The 14,275-nt window shown below is 36.6% G+C and overlaps 1 protein-coding gene across 6 annotated transcripts in view; it reads left to right on the forward strand.

The window, feature by feature from the left end:
* The window catches only part of RASAL2 (RAS protein activator like 2), a 371,329-nt gene that overhangs the window by 341,653 nt on the left and 15,401 nt on the right, over nucleotides 1-14,275 (forward strand). For 5 of the 6 annotated variants that reach the window (XM_046681498.1, XM_046681499.1, XM_046681501.1 and 2 more), the window contains 4 exons: nucleotides 1,472-1,673; nucleotides 3,785-3,984; nucleotides 4,754-5,615; nucleotides 12,635-12,769. In XM_046681498.1, the coding sequence (XP_046537454.1) occupies nucleotides 1,472-1,673; nucleotides 3,785-3,984; nucleotides 4,754-5,615; nucleotides 12,635-12,769 (1,399 nt within the window). The remainder of the gene's footprint in view (nucleotides 1-1,471; nucleotides 1,674-3,784; nucleotides 3,985-4,753; nucleotides 5,616-12,634; nucleotides 12,770-14,275) is intronic. The other variant, XM_046681500.1, reaches the window with a different exon arrangement.

The raw sequence follows: 14,275 nt of genomic DNA on the forward strand, positions 1-14,275 counted from the left end.
AGACAGGATACCAAATGATGCATGTGTTGTTATTCCAGCAACATGAAAACACAAAAACCTAAGTATAAAAAAGGTGGAAAGAACAATCAGACAAATTCTATGGTTATATTGTCTAAGGCAATTGGCCTGGCTTCTTCAAAAAAGTCAATGTCATAAAAAATGGAAAAGACGGAGGGGATTGTTCTAGATTAGAAGAGACTAAATGCAATGCTTGAATTTTAATTGGATCTGAATTGGAAAAAAAAATCTATAAAAATCATTTTGGGGACAATTGGTGAAATTTAAATATGAACTATATATATAAAATGATTTATGAATAAGGTTTTAAAAGTATTAGTGTGAAAATGGCATTGGTTTATGTGAGAGATATTCCATATTCCGAAGAAATAGGTGCTAATGTATTTAAAGATTATGCCTGCAACTTAGTTTAAAATGGTCAGCCAAGAAAAAAACATATATGTGTCTATAGAGAGAGTGAAAGCAAACTTGGCAATATGTGAAGAGTTGGTTAATATAGGTGAATGGTATGTGGCATTCATTGTATATTCTTTCAACTTTTCTGGAGCTTTAAAATATTTCTAGAGGAAGTTAGGAGAAAGCAGTTGGGAAATACACTCAAATGTAAACAGCAGATATGTTTGGGTGATAGAGTGGGTGCATCCATACTGTTTCTTTCCACTTTTCATTGTTTTCAAATTTTTCTTAAGTATTTATAGTTTTTATAATTTATGGAAAACAATTGTAAGAATTCAGTGAGAAGGAATTCACACTGGCAAAACTGGTCACAGATTTATTCAATATTGAAGTTTAAAGACAAGTTTCTATAAGCAGTATATAGAAGGAAAAAATTAGAACTTCAATGAAGCAGATTGTTTTCTAGTTTTATAAATAGTGGCTTTTTAGAAGTACGCTACTTTAACTTTGTGCGCCCTATGTGTGCCAATGCAGAAATATACACATTTACCCATATTTGAGCTAATTCTGGTAAAAATTATTTCTTGTTTATTTTGGAACAAATTTTGTGGACTTAAGCTAGGCCCAGAAGATAGGTAGAAACTACATAAGCAAAGAAGAGAGAAATTCTCTAGTGGGAATAAATAGTATGAGCAAAGGCTTGGAGAGGAAAAAGAGTGTAATATATTTGGGAGACTTTGAAGAAGCTAGTGATGTTGAAGGTTTACTCTTAGGAGCGTTTGGTAGGGAAATGAAGGCTTTAAAGAGAGCTTTAAATACTAGAAAAGAGGGTTTTCCTTTACCTTAGAGAGAATAGAAAGCTATTCAAAGTTTTTGAGTATTAAAGTAAAATTAAGAAAGTATACTTTAGCATTTATCATTTATAGATAATAAACAAATTAGTCACTTACCTCTCCAAAATAAAAAAAATTTTGTGGCTCTGTGTAAACTCAACTCAAAATGATCACATCTCTTTTCCTGAATATGTTCTTTCTCATTTTCTCTCCCTCTGCTTCAGATTTGGTAACAAAGAGGAGTACATGGCATTCATGAATGATTTTTTAGAACATGAATGGGGTGGAATGAAACGCTTTCTTTTGGAGATCTCTAATCCAGACACCATCTCAAATACCCCAGGCTTTGATGGTTACATTGATCTAGGCCGAGAACTTTCAGTTTTGCATTCCTTACTGTGGGAAGTAGTTTCCCAACTTGATAAGGTAAAGTAGGCTGGAAGGGTAATGGGAGATGGGAGGTAGAGAACCCTGATGTACCTGAATTCTGGAGTGTCTACAGAGTGGTAGCTTTCTGCTAGTTGAAGGCAACCTTTTGCCCTAAAAGCCTGGAAGTGGATGGTTATCATTTCTGAGTGAAATATATGCCCTGCAAACCAGGAAATTCTAGAAAGCCATGAAATTGTTAAAATATATTTTTGGGTAATTATGTGAATAAATGGAATATATATTTCTATAAATAAATATATTTGTATATATTTGTGTATGTATGTGTGTATATATACAAATATATATACACACACACATACACTTAACCTAGAATCTAATATCACATATTGGTGTATGTAGCCTTATTCATGTATAGTAGAATGAGATGAAACCTCATATAGTAATTTCTAACAAAAGTGTGGACTTAGAAAAATATTGAGACTATTGTGTTTAAGTAATTTTACCCATGAGATTTATTTTTATCATGTAAGTCAGAGGGTTTAATATAACTATTAGTACTACAGAGTTACATGGATCTGACAATCCTGATGTTTTCTTTCTTCACATGTGAATTAAGAATACAGAAAACAATTATCATTTTTAATCATTTTCTGACTATAAGCTAAGAATTTTATTATATATCATATTACTAACTAAATGTATCCCCATGCCAATCATTTTCTTCCTTCTGGAATTTTGCAAAGAGGAATATTGTGTAATAGAAAATAGTTGGATAGACTTTGGCTAGGTTTATCACAATAATTATTCATTGATGTTTTTGTTTGCTACAGGTACTTTGTAAATATGTGTGGTGGTATGTTAGAATAACTTCAAAAAACAGAGTTATTTTTCTGTGATAAGAATTTGTTTTCCTCCGTTCTCCTATTATCCTTAAAAATGTTACACCAATAAAATTGGGGAGAGGAGTAAAACCTATTAACAAAGACCAATTTCCTGAAGAAATGTAAATGATAGGGTGTCCATTGGTGCTTAAAACATTTGTTAAATAATAAACTGTTCCTTATTCTTGAGGGCCCTTTCTTCACTTTTAGAAACGCTAGCTAGATTTTAAGTTGCAGCTATGCTGACGATAAATTTCTTGAATAGAAATGGCTCAAGAGAGTTTAGCAAGTAAAGACATTTTCAGATGGCATTTGTACCCATTTGAGCAGGGTAGAAGAGTCTATTGATGGTTGAGAAGACAAAGACCCAGAGGCAGCCATGTAAAACTGGCTAACAGTTGAGGATTCCCATGAGAATAAGAATTCCCCAAAGGAAAAAATGATTGAGATAGATAAACAAAGTACTAAAAAGTTATTCTGTTTGAATAACTGCATCAGTGGGATGCAGATACAGTTATCTTGTAAAATCAGCCTGGTTTATTCAGGGGCAAGGTCTTTTTAACAGGCTTTGCTGTGGAAACATACTTTCTCCTTTTAATCTCTGTTTGGTCTTGGGAACCAGGGTTACGTCTGGACATATCTCACGGAGAGTTTCCCTGATTTTGCTGTTTTAAAACAATTGTCTTGCTGATGCAAACTCAGTTGGCAATAGGTCAGGGTTCCCAAGATTAAATGGGATAGTGAATGGCAGTATCAACTGTGTGCCCTGCAGTGCTCTGCACCCCTGAATGCAACTCTTTTGTATGTTGGCATGCATTTCTTTCCTCACATGATCCCTTTTCTTTGGAAGTTTCATCACACTAGACAATCCTCTGGTCTTGAAGTCCTTTTTGGTTAGAAGGTGTTTGGTTCTTTCCAACCCTCCCCCACCTTGAGCTACTAGCTTCCCAAAGATTTAGTTTGCTTTGCATGCCTATTTTAGTTGGAATGGCAATAGTTTGGTTGTTTTGAGCATGTCTTTTAATTTTTATTTGCATAATCCTAATTTCTATTTCCTTTCTTTCCTCAATGTCTGCTGCACCTTGTTTCGCCTCCTCCATTCATCTCGACGCCATGGTTCCGCTGCTCCATAACAATGCATTATGAACCTGCCACTCCCATATGCAAACACCTACCCTTCCCTCCAACCTCCACCCCTCCATCAATGGGCACCATTGTCCCAAAAACAATCTGTGGTGGATATCACAATGCTTATTGTCCAATTAGGGTGAAAATTCCTTCCTACAGGCGACCGTGGCAAAATTGGGACCTCTCCCTCGTGTTCTTGCTGATATTACCAAGTCTCTGACTAATCCTACACCAATACAACAGCAACTAAGACGCTTCACTGAGCATAACTCCAGTCCAAATGTCAGTGGAAGCCTCTCCTCTGGGCTGCAGAAAATATTTGAAGACCCCACTGACAGGTATGAAAAAGAGAATTTGAACTACTTATCTCAGAGAGAGATAATGTTTAGAGATTTGGCAAAAACCTATTTAACTTGTTTGTTGAATTTACAACTTGAAAGTGAGGAGCAGTTGGAAAGAATCATCTGACCTGAGATAAATCCAATTGTTTGTCATAATAATACACAAGATCTAGGATACTTATTTTCTAGAATGATGTTGTAGAGTTATATTCAAGAGACACATAAAAATACTACATCCTGCTTGATAGAAGACTAAGAGCTCTATGAAATTTTCGTATATTTTAGCCCTCAAAACTCTGGAGAACCTTAGTTAAAACCATTTTATAGCTGGCCATGTCAGCTGGACGGTAGATACAATGTTGATGCTTAGACTTTGTTTTCTGTACTGGCAAGACTTGTGCCTTTAGCAAGGACTCTTTGTTTGTTCACTCAGAGCTTTTCCAAAGTTTAGACAGAACCAATTAAATATGAATTGGAATACCTTGAGAGGGTTTAAAACCTAGCTAGGAAATGATTGGAATTCTAGTAAAAATCAAATACAGTGATAGAGTGGTATACACAAGGTTATTCTTCGCCTTTGGAGAAAAACTAAAAATGTTGGATTTTATTCTAAGAATTGTAATGATGAAATCTGAGTTTAGAAACCAATGTAAGTACCCACCTTGGGCCTGAGAGCCTTCGGAAGAGTTCATATCCCTTAGTTAAGGAATCTTGATTATGTTGAATTAGCCTCAAGAATAAATAAAGATTCTTTCCTTTTCCACAGTGATTTGCATAAACTAAAATCTCCAAGCCAGGACAACACAGATAGCTATTTCAGAGGGAAAACATTGTTGCTGGTTCAACAAGCCTCCTCTCAGAGCATGTCTTATTCTGAAAAGGACGAAAAGGAAGGTAGCCTTCCTAATGGTCGGAGCATCTCCCTCATGGACCTTCAGGACACTCACGCTGCTCAAGTGGAGCATGCATCTGTCATGCTTGATGTGCCTATGCGCTTGACCGGAAGCCAGCTCTCCATAACCCAGGTGGCCAGCATCAAACAACTGCGGGAAACCCAGAGCACTCCCCAGAGTGCACCCCAAGTGAGAAGGCCCCTGCATCCAGCCTTGAACCAGCCAGGCACCCTCCAGCCCTTGTCATTCCAGAACCCGGTCTATCACCTCAATAACCCAATTCCCGCAATGCCAAAGGCCTCTGTGGATTCCAGTTTGGAGAACCTAAGCACTGCCAGTTCCAGAAGCCAAAGTAACAGTGAAGACTTCAAGCTCAGTGGACCCAGCAATAGCAGCATGGAGGATTTCACCAAACGTAGCACTCAGAGTGAGGACTTCTCCAGGCGGCACACTGTGCCCGACAGACACATACCTCTTGTTCTGCCACGGCAAAACAGTACTGGGCAGGCCCAAATTCGAAAAATGGACCAGCCTGGGTTAGGTGCCCGAGCCAAAGCCCCACCATCCCTGCCACACAGTGCTTCCTTACGTAGCACGGGGAGCATGTCGGTGGCATCTGCAGCTCTGGTGGCCGAACCTGTGCAGAATGGGAGCCGGTCCCGGCAGCAGTCCTCTTCCTCCAGAGAAAGCCCTGTTCCCAAAGTGAGAGCAATCCAGAGACAACAGACACAGCAGGTAGGGGCCTGTGCTGGAGGGATCTCACTTTTACTTGGTCCAATGGTTTCCTCAGTTCTTTATACATAAAATCATTGAGAAATCTAATTGCTAGCAAGGTTTCCAGTTAGAAATATTTTCTACAACCTTTACATGGAAGGAGGAAATGAAAAGTTTGCGAGGCTTCTGGCTAGGTGAGGTAGCAGAATGTAGCTTGTCTCGTTACCCTTAGGAGACTCTAACAACCGCACAGGGGGCCTTTCCTTCTCTTCAGGCCACAGAGGTAGTCCCTCAGTTTGCGCTGAGAACAGATCTAGGATGTTGAATGAATAATTAGACTTAAACTACAAAATCTGTCGGCCAAATCAACTAGAAGATATTTGGGGAATCTAGACATTAATCCTCCTTAATTTTTTTTTCTTAAGCTTCCAGAATTAGGTTTTGCATTCTGAGCCAACAGTTTAATGTAACTGCTCTCTGCTCCATCCCCCAGCTCCCTCTGGAAATATCAAGCCCCATGTGCCTTTTCCTGGAAATGGCTAGAAAAATAAACAGCTGAACACCTATAGAAGCAAGGTAGAGGAGAGAGAGAGAAAAAGATAGAAACACTGGGGGTTGACAAGTATTCTAGACATTTACAAATCCCTTATATTTCTCTTTATATGGACAAGCCCAGCTAGTGTCACACCTGATCTTAATATAAGATTTCCAAACTTTTTTCTTAAGAAATAAAGAGGTTTCCCAAGCATTTAATTATTTCTTCCCTATGTATTACATTTTGAGGCAGCAATACATATTTTGCTCTTTGAAACAAACTCATAATTTTAGGAAGCATATATAGGTATATGTATGTGTTTGTGTGTAAATATACATAAAACCTTTCATCTGAAAAATATTTTTCTCCTAAAAAGCTTTGTATTTGTTGAAATTTTTCTTTTGAAACCTAATCTTACTTTGTAAGTTCTAGGGAGCTTTGTGATTAAAAGAGTTCTATGACCAATCCTTTTGTCAGCAAAATCACTGGTCAGAGCAGACTGCAATAAAACCTTAATGATTCTCTTTAATATATTTGCATTTTTATAGGTAGACATTTACTGATTTGCTGCTTCTGCCTTCACTCTGCTATGACCAGAGCCATTGCCCCTACTTTGATAGTTATTGTTTTAAGAAAATTAGAACATTTACAGAATCCTTGGATACAGAAGAAGAGGAAGGGATGAAAAGCATGAGCAACTTAAGCTGATTCTGGTAGCCATCTTCCTGGGCAAAGCCTCCTAGTTGGCCATTCTTTTCCTGAGAAATAAAATTTTTCTTGTCTTAAATCTTTCATTTTTATTTTGTTATATTTCCCAAAATTTTATGAATTCATTGGATTTAATAAGCGTTTTCACTTAAAGAAAAAGAAAAAAGATTAAATATAATATAATCTTTTCCCCTTTTCTTTAAGTGAAAACGCTTATTAAATGCCTTTATACACACACACACACACACACACATTTAATTTGTATATTAGGAGGCTATCAGTCATTCGTGCCCTATCGTGAATTAGTTTCCACACACTGCTTTTATCCTAGCTTCTAGTTGAGATCAGCTACTTTCAGAGAATTAAAGTGTTTACTGAGAGGAGAAAAGAAAGGTAAGTAATTTTAGAGGTGGAATACTGTGTGGAGGCAAACATCTCTTGGGGGCTTAGTGCAGCATGAGGGTCCTGAGGATCAGATAGGGAGTAGAGAAGAATATGAGATTGGCAGAGAGGGACAGGACAGGGGAAAGGGTCCTTCACCTGCTTTTCGAAGGTTGGCTTAGGCCCACCCAGCCCTGGACAGAGAAGAGGAATGCTTCACCCATTCCTCCTGTATGGTGTAGTCATCAATTCCCGGGGCTCATGACTCAGACTAACTGTTTATAAATATTACAAATTAAATAACCTTTTGTGTGATCCTCTGGAACCAATTGTCATTTGTAGTATTTGTGCTGTAGGAAAATATAACACCTATCACATAAGCACTCAGTACCTGTTTCTGTGGGTGAATAGAAGGCTGGCTGACTGAGGGAGACAGGAAATGCATACAGTCTGCAAACAACCACTTTACAGATTTTTTGTGCCACAGCCATTAATGAGTTGAGGAATGTCTGTATTACATTGGCATCAAGTAGGGCACAGCCACAGTGAGGTGTCCTAGAACAGCTTTAAATATTAGTCTTTGTTTATGCCTTTGCTGGTACTGCCACTGTCAATATCCGTTAAAGCATAAATCACTATAATTTGATTGCTCAAGTTTCTGGTTTTTCTATACTGGCTTTTTCTTCACAGATGGTTTATTCTTTTGAACTTATGTTATTTTTTTTTTTATTCCGTATCTTTCTATTTCTTTCTTGCTTTTCTCATCTCACCCCCTAAAGCCTCTGAAGTTCTGTATAATCACCACATTTTTTTTGGCAAATTCTTTTACATATTTTAATTGCAAATTGTGTTGGGGAATTCTTCTCTCCCAAAAACTAGAGGATTTCTTCATGAGAATTGTTCTGTAGGCGTCTATAATTATCAGTGGCTTTGTCCCATGCAAATTCCATTTGTATCTTAGCACAAAAGAGCAGCCATTGTTGGCAGTGTAACTACCTTCAGTCTTTGTCTACTGAGTAGAAAGGAAATAAAATCCTAGTGAAACAATGTACAGAGATGGAATTTTTTTAGGAAACTATCTTTTAATTTTTGATCTTTTTCATCCTCTATTTACATTTCTTTTTTCTCACTTTCCTCTCCATTTTGTTTTTCGTGTATCATGTACTCTGCATGTAAATAGACTTTATTTACAGTATATGAGTTCAGATGTAGCATATCACCTAACCTTAGAAATTCAGATTTGAAGAGGCCTTTAAAATAGGGATTTGACAAGCCTATTGGAATATGCTACAGTTTTCACGTTTGCATTTGTTGAATCCTGTCCTAACCAACCTGTTCAAGAACTGTGAGTTTACTTATTAATTTAGTCAGTCCTTTCTTTGGTGTTGATAACAGAAGTGTTATTCATTTATGGGAACGTGACTATTTCAGGCTGTGGAGAAGCTGAAACCAACAAGTCTCATATCTAGTAAACACTAGCAAGGAACAGGGAACTGGCCTGTTCTCAAATTGTCCTCGGCATAGCCAAGCTATGACGAATTGTAGGATCAGTGAAACTGCTGTCTCAGTAGCTTTTGCCTTAAGGCATTATTATTTTTCCCAGAGAAACCCTATATAGCTTTAAGTCAAAAGGGAGATTCCTAATAGGAATTCCTGTTCCTTTTCTTTTTATCTTTTTCATCCTTCATGTTCTTTAATGATCCACTGTTGAAAGTCACTGGATATAAATGCTCTTCCTAAGGCTATTATAGCTAAGCAAAATGGAATCTGAACCACCTGCAAACCTCTTTTCTCAATTTCTTTGACTATAAACTAGAGATAATAAATGTTGCTGTCTATCCAGCTTATAAGGGATATGGAACAAAAATTGAGGAAAAGTCTTTGATATCTTCCAATTAGAGGAAAAACAGAGTATCCTTCTCTTAGTAATAAACTATACTTTTATATAAACTATACATTTTTAGAAATGAATTCTAAAGAGAATCCAGAGTATTAATAAAGGAATAATATTTTATTGAGCATCTATTGTGCATTACGTAGTCACTTCTGTTCAAAAAAACTGTATGATCTGGTGCCATGCCTCAAGGATTGACAGTCTAACTGGGAAGTAAGACCAGCACACATAAGGCCAATGGAAAAAATGTAAAAGACAGTATATATTTTTTCATATGAAGAACATAATTATTAAAACAAAAAATAATTTCAAAACAAAAATCACCTCTGTTTTCTTCCAGTCTAACACAGTAACTATTTTTGATTTGCTTAATATTACTTTTCCATCTCTTTATAATTATGTAAATGTTTTATCATGTACACAAGGAATAGTTAATATTGGTCTGATTTATTTTTTCCAACAATTGTTGACCACCTAACTTATGCTATACAAAGTGTTAGGATATAGTAGGAAGTGGTTGAAAATTAGATTTAACCAATAAAATAGGAATAGACCTGAATGCCCAATTCCCATTGTACAATCTCTCAGAATTCACTGGACATTGTTAGTCCTAAAGATATGGTAGTTACCACCATCACCAGTGGAATAAGCAAACTCTTGTTTCTCCAGCCTCTCAGTTAACAGTTAAAGCTGAGATTCCCCTGAGGAGTTGTTGTTAATATACTTTTAGGGGCTGCGATCTCTCCTTAGTGTGTTCTTCGGAATACCATGAGTTTGCAGTGCGTTTATAGGCACCTGATAGATAGTTACCCAGAGCAAATCAAGGGAAGGAAAGTTCATTCAAGCAACATCTTGTTAACTATATAAAGCAGAAAGCTATTGAATTAGCTGCCTTGAAGTAATAAGTTCCAAACAGTAAAGTTGTTATTAGTTTTAGTAGCTCCTTTATCTCAAACCACTATTGAATAGAAAATCCTGGTTTCACAGAAAAGCACTTTCCTGTGCCCTGTGTGCTAGAGTGATAAGATTATAAAATTAAAAAGGCATTTGTCTCCTTTAAATATTGGCTTTCTATTAATTTTTTAAGACTCAGAACCACATTGTTTTGCTTTCAGGTGTACATATCTCAAGCAAAAACCTAAACCCCTTGTTAAACTATTTTTCTCTACCAGTACTAAAGCAAGTTATTGTGCTCTGCTTTTAAAATCCAATAGGGAAAGAATGAGAGAGAGAGAGAGTGTGTGTGTGTGTGTGTGTAGCAGTTTACAAAGTGCTTTTACATACTATCTCATTTGTTTCTCATAATAACTTTTGATGTGGATAATTATCATCTTCCTTTTTATAGATGATACTATATCCTATAGACCAGCATTCCCAAAGTGTGATACTCAAAATTATTTAGGTATTCAAGGTGTTTAATTAATCATGTAATTATTTTAACACAGAAAAATATATATAACTTAATATAAAAATATGTTTGTAAATATATAATATATATAACATCAATTCATGATTCTACTGATATTATTGCTTAGCATATGGACTTAACTAACTGAAAAAGGTTGTTTGAAAGAGATAAATAATATGTTAATGATAGTGTGGTAATGATGAAAATAATGAAAGTGATACACAAATGAACGAAGAATAAGAAACACACTTACATACAATAGTGGAGATGGAGGTAGACTTAAGAACTGAGGGTACCGATATTGAAGACGTGTTTACATGTTTCTTGACACAGAGAGAAAATGGCTTTAAAGAAGGAATTTCTAGAAGTCATTCATAATTGTTTGTGTGTGCCTCAGGCATGAAGCCATTTTTTATTGATACATATCTATAATCTGTTTGTAAATCAACCAAATAAGGTGGTTCTGCAAAACTTTAAGAAATACTCTCATGTTACTTTTGTATGTGTGGTTTTTAAAGTCTCTCCCAACCCATCTTTGATAACCTTTTGGTCTCTGCAACCAGTTTTTTTCATCTAGTCTTTCTAAGTCTCAAAATCATCACAATACCCCTTCTTTTAAAATGTCTGTCTATTTAGGGTTTAACTGGGTTCTATTCCAGAATGATACAGAGAATTCTTAAGGTATACAGAGAAAATTCCCTTCAGTTATGAGATTATGGGGTTTTGGTCCTCAAAATAGAAATTCATTTTAATTATAGAAAGGCTAACTCACATACAGTGTTTTGCACTTGCTTGCTCATGCTCTCTCTCTCACTCTCTCTCTCTCAGGCAGGCCAGAGAAGAATTTGTTGTATATTTCCAGCATTGTTTGTGGAGAAAACACTAATGTTCCATAGCCTAATATAAGTTGTAATATCCAGCGCCAGTTTTCTAAACATAAGTATAGTAATAGCATGTAAGCTCTCTAGTACTCTGTAGTTTCCAAAGAACTTTCACATACGTTATCTTACTCAGTCCTTGCAACTCCCTATGAGATGGTCAGGATAGGTGGTGATGGTGGTGGTATCAATAGATTAGAAAGAGTATTTAAGAGATTAAGTGAGAATTTAAGTGGCAGAGGGCCAGCCCGGTGGTGCAGTGGTTAAGTTCACACTTTCTGCTTCCACAGCTCAGGGTTTGCCGGTTCAGATCCCAGGTGCAGACCTACACACCACTTGTCAAGCCATGCTGTGGCAGGCATCCCACATAAAATAGAGGAAGATGTGCATGGATGTTAGCTCAGGGCCAGTCTTCCTCAGCAAAAGAAAAAAAAAAAAGGATTGGCAGCACATGTTAGCTCAGGGCTAATCTTCCTCAAAAAAAAAAAAAAACAATAAATGGTAGAGTTGCTACTCAAGGCCAGAATTCTTATCACTCTGTATATCTATATTGGAAAAGGGCAATTTATCTAGCTATCCTAAATCAGTAGAAATATCCCTTAGACTAATTCAATATCCATTGTTTTGATTCTGTATTCATCAAGAAACTTTCCAGTCTAAAATACGGACTTCTGAGTGGTCTTAACCCATCATGAAGTCAGTGCTCTGTAAAAATGACCAGTCTCACTTGTTTTTCCTCTTTTCTCTAAACGGTTAATGTAAAAATTAAGAATTTGGCATTCTAATATATAAAGGGGCACCCTGTGAGTTTGTTTAGCATTCATCAGTTCCTTGGTTCCTGAACATCTCTAGATTAAACAGATGTTTCCTCACCTGAGCAATCAGCCGTCATGTTGTGCTTTCTTTCTCCCATTCTTTCATCACCAGAATTTCATTAGGTAATTTGGACCACTAGACTAATTAATAATTTTAAGGCCTTGGTTTTCTTTGGTGGGAGAAAAGGCCGGTTCTTGAATGTGATACATAGGCATTTCTGTTCAGAATAGTTTATTCTTACATAAGTGGATATTCTCTTTTCTCACTCCCAGCCCCAGCATTAATAAAATATTACTTAGAAATGAGAGCATTTATTAGAAAACAGGAATCACAATTATGTCTTCCAAGAATAGCTCTCTTTGTGAAACGTAACTGTGTATGAGCTGTTTTGGGAAATTCTAATAAATATTTCTGATGCAGGTTCAGTCACCTGTGGACTCTGCCACAATGTCCCCAGTGGAGAGGACAGCAGCCTGGGTGCTGAACAATGGGCAATATGAAGAAGATGTGGAAGAAACTGAGCAAAATCAAGATGAAGCCAAGCATGCTGAGAAGGTAGAACCTCATCTGTCTTTACTGACTTACAGCCGCTCCCACAGTGATAGGCCACCACAAGGTTTTTTCTGGCCAAGAACATGATCTCTCCCCTCCCCAACTTCAGCTCCACCTCTTATGTTAACCATCCTATGCATGTCTATGTATAATAATTCAATAGTGTCCTTAAATGAAAATATGCAGAAAATGTCCATCAAGCTGGGAGGTGGTGGGGCCGGGGGGAGGGGGTAGCTCTAATTTTTATTTTTTTTATGTAGGTTGCCTTAATTTGGAAAATACTCTGCTATTCATTTCTAGCCATTTTAGGTGAATATTTGGTGTTTCTAGAAACAGTTATTAGTCTTGAACCAAGGCCAAAATTACCCTTGGACTAGACTTCCTTTCTGTATCTTGGTAATGATTTTGTCTTTTTTTTCTTTTTGTCTTTTCTGAATAAAGAACTTCTAGCTTTATATATGATATTTAAAAGGAAATTATCTATTGTTTTGGCTTTATTTTTATTTTATTTTTTAAGAAAAGTTGACATGGAAAAAAAGGATTATCAAACAAGAACCTTGGCATCATGTATGACATTATCTCATTTAGTTAACAACCAGGCAACTAGCTTCTGCTTACTTACCACCATGATCCTAAACTATGCTTATTGATACAGTCTACCTCTTCAAATGACATAAAACTTGTCATCTTTGACCTTCTGGATTAACAGGCACAGTTTACTACTATGGTGCTGGACCATGATGAAGCTAGTTGTCTGTGAATTAAATGGGATATTATGTGAAAATAGTTGTGTTTTACAAAGCACCATACAGATTTATCATTTATGACTAATGAATTTAAGTGGAACATCTACAAGAAAGCTTATGCTTCTCACCTCACCTAGAAACTTGACATTCCAGTATACCTAAACCCCAACCACAGCAACTTCAGTACAAGAAAGGACCATGTTGCCAACTGAATTACGTAAAGCTTTTGTGAGAAAACAGGCATATGTGTTCCAGCAAGCAGCATCAAATTGGGCAGATGAACCACGTGATGAAAATGGGCCAAGAGGTAGTGTTAATGAGCCCTGGGGAACATGTAGGCCTTTTGCTTAGTGCTTGTGACCTGAATATTTTACGCTTTCATAGTTGAGGAGAAAGTGGCAATAGCCTACTCTGCCATAAAATTCTATTTATTGATTTCATAGCTTCACATAATAGAAATGTTGCTTGTTCTCTAAAGGGCTGATTCTAGTAGAGTGAAGGAATAGCACCCTGATGGACCAAGGTATGTCAGAGATCCTACAATACAGGTGATGATACAGAAATCTTTTCTCTTGCAAACAACTGGTTTATATTAAGTGATTTGTCAGGCCTATAAATGCTTGATCTTTTTTTGTCTGCTCCCATTTGATACCATCACAGATGGAATGTGGCTTGCAGCAACTGGTAGTTTAATATGAAGAGAGATACATAAATATATAGATTTGGAATGCCAAGTTAAGATTAAAAATGTAATTGTAGCAGG

Source organism: Equus quagga, chromosome 13 (assembly GCF_021613505.1).
Source record: "Equus quagga isolate Etosha38 chromosome 13, UCLA_HA_Equagga_1.0, whole genome shotgun sequence".
Taxonomy (NCBI): domain Eukaryota; kingdom Metazoa; phylum Chordata; class Mammalia; order Perissodactyla; family Equidae; genus Equus; species Equus quagga.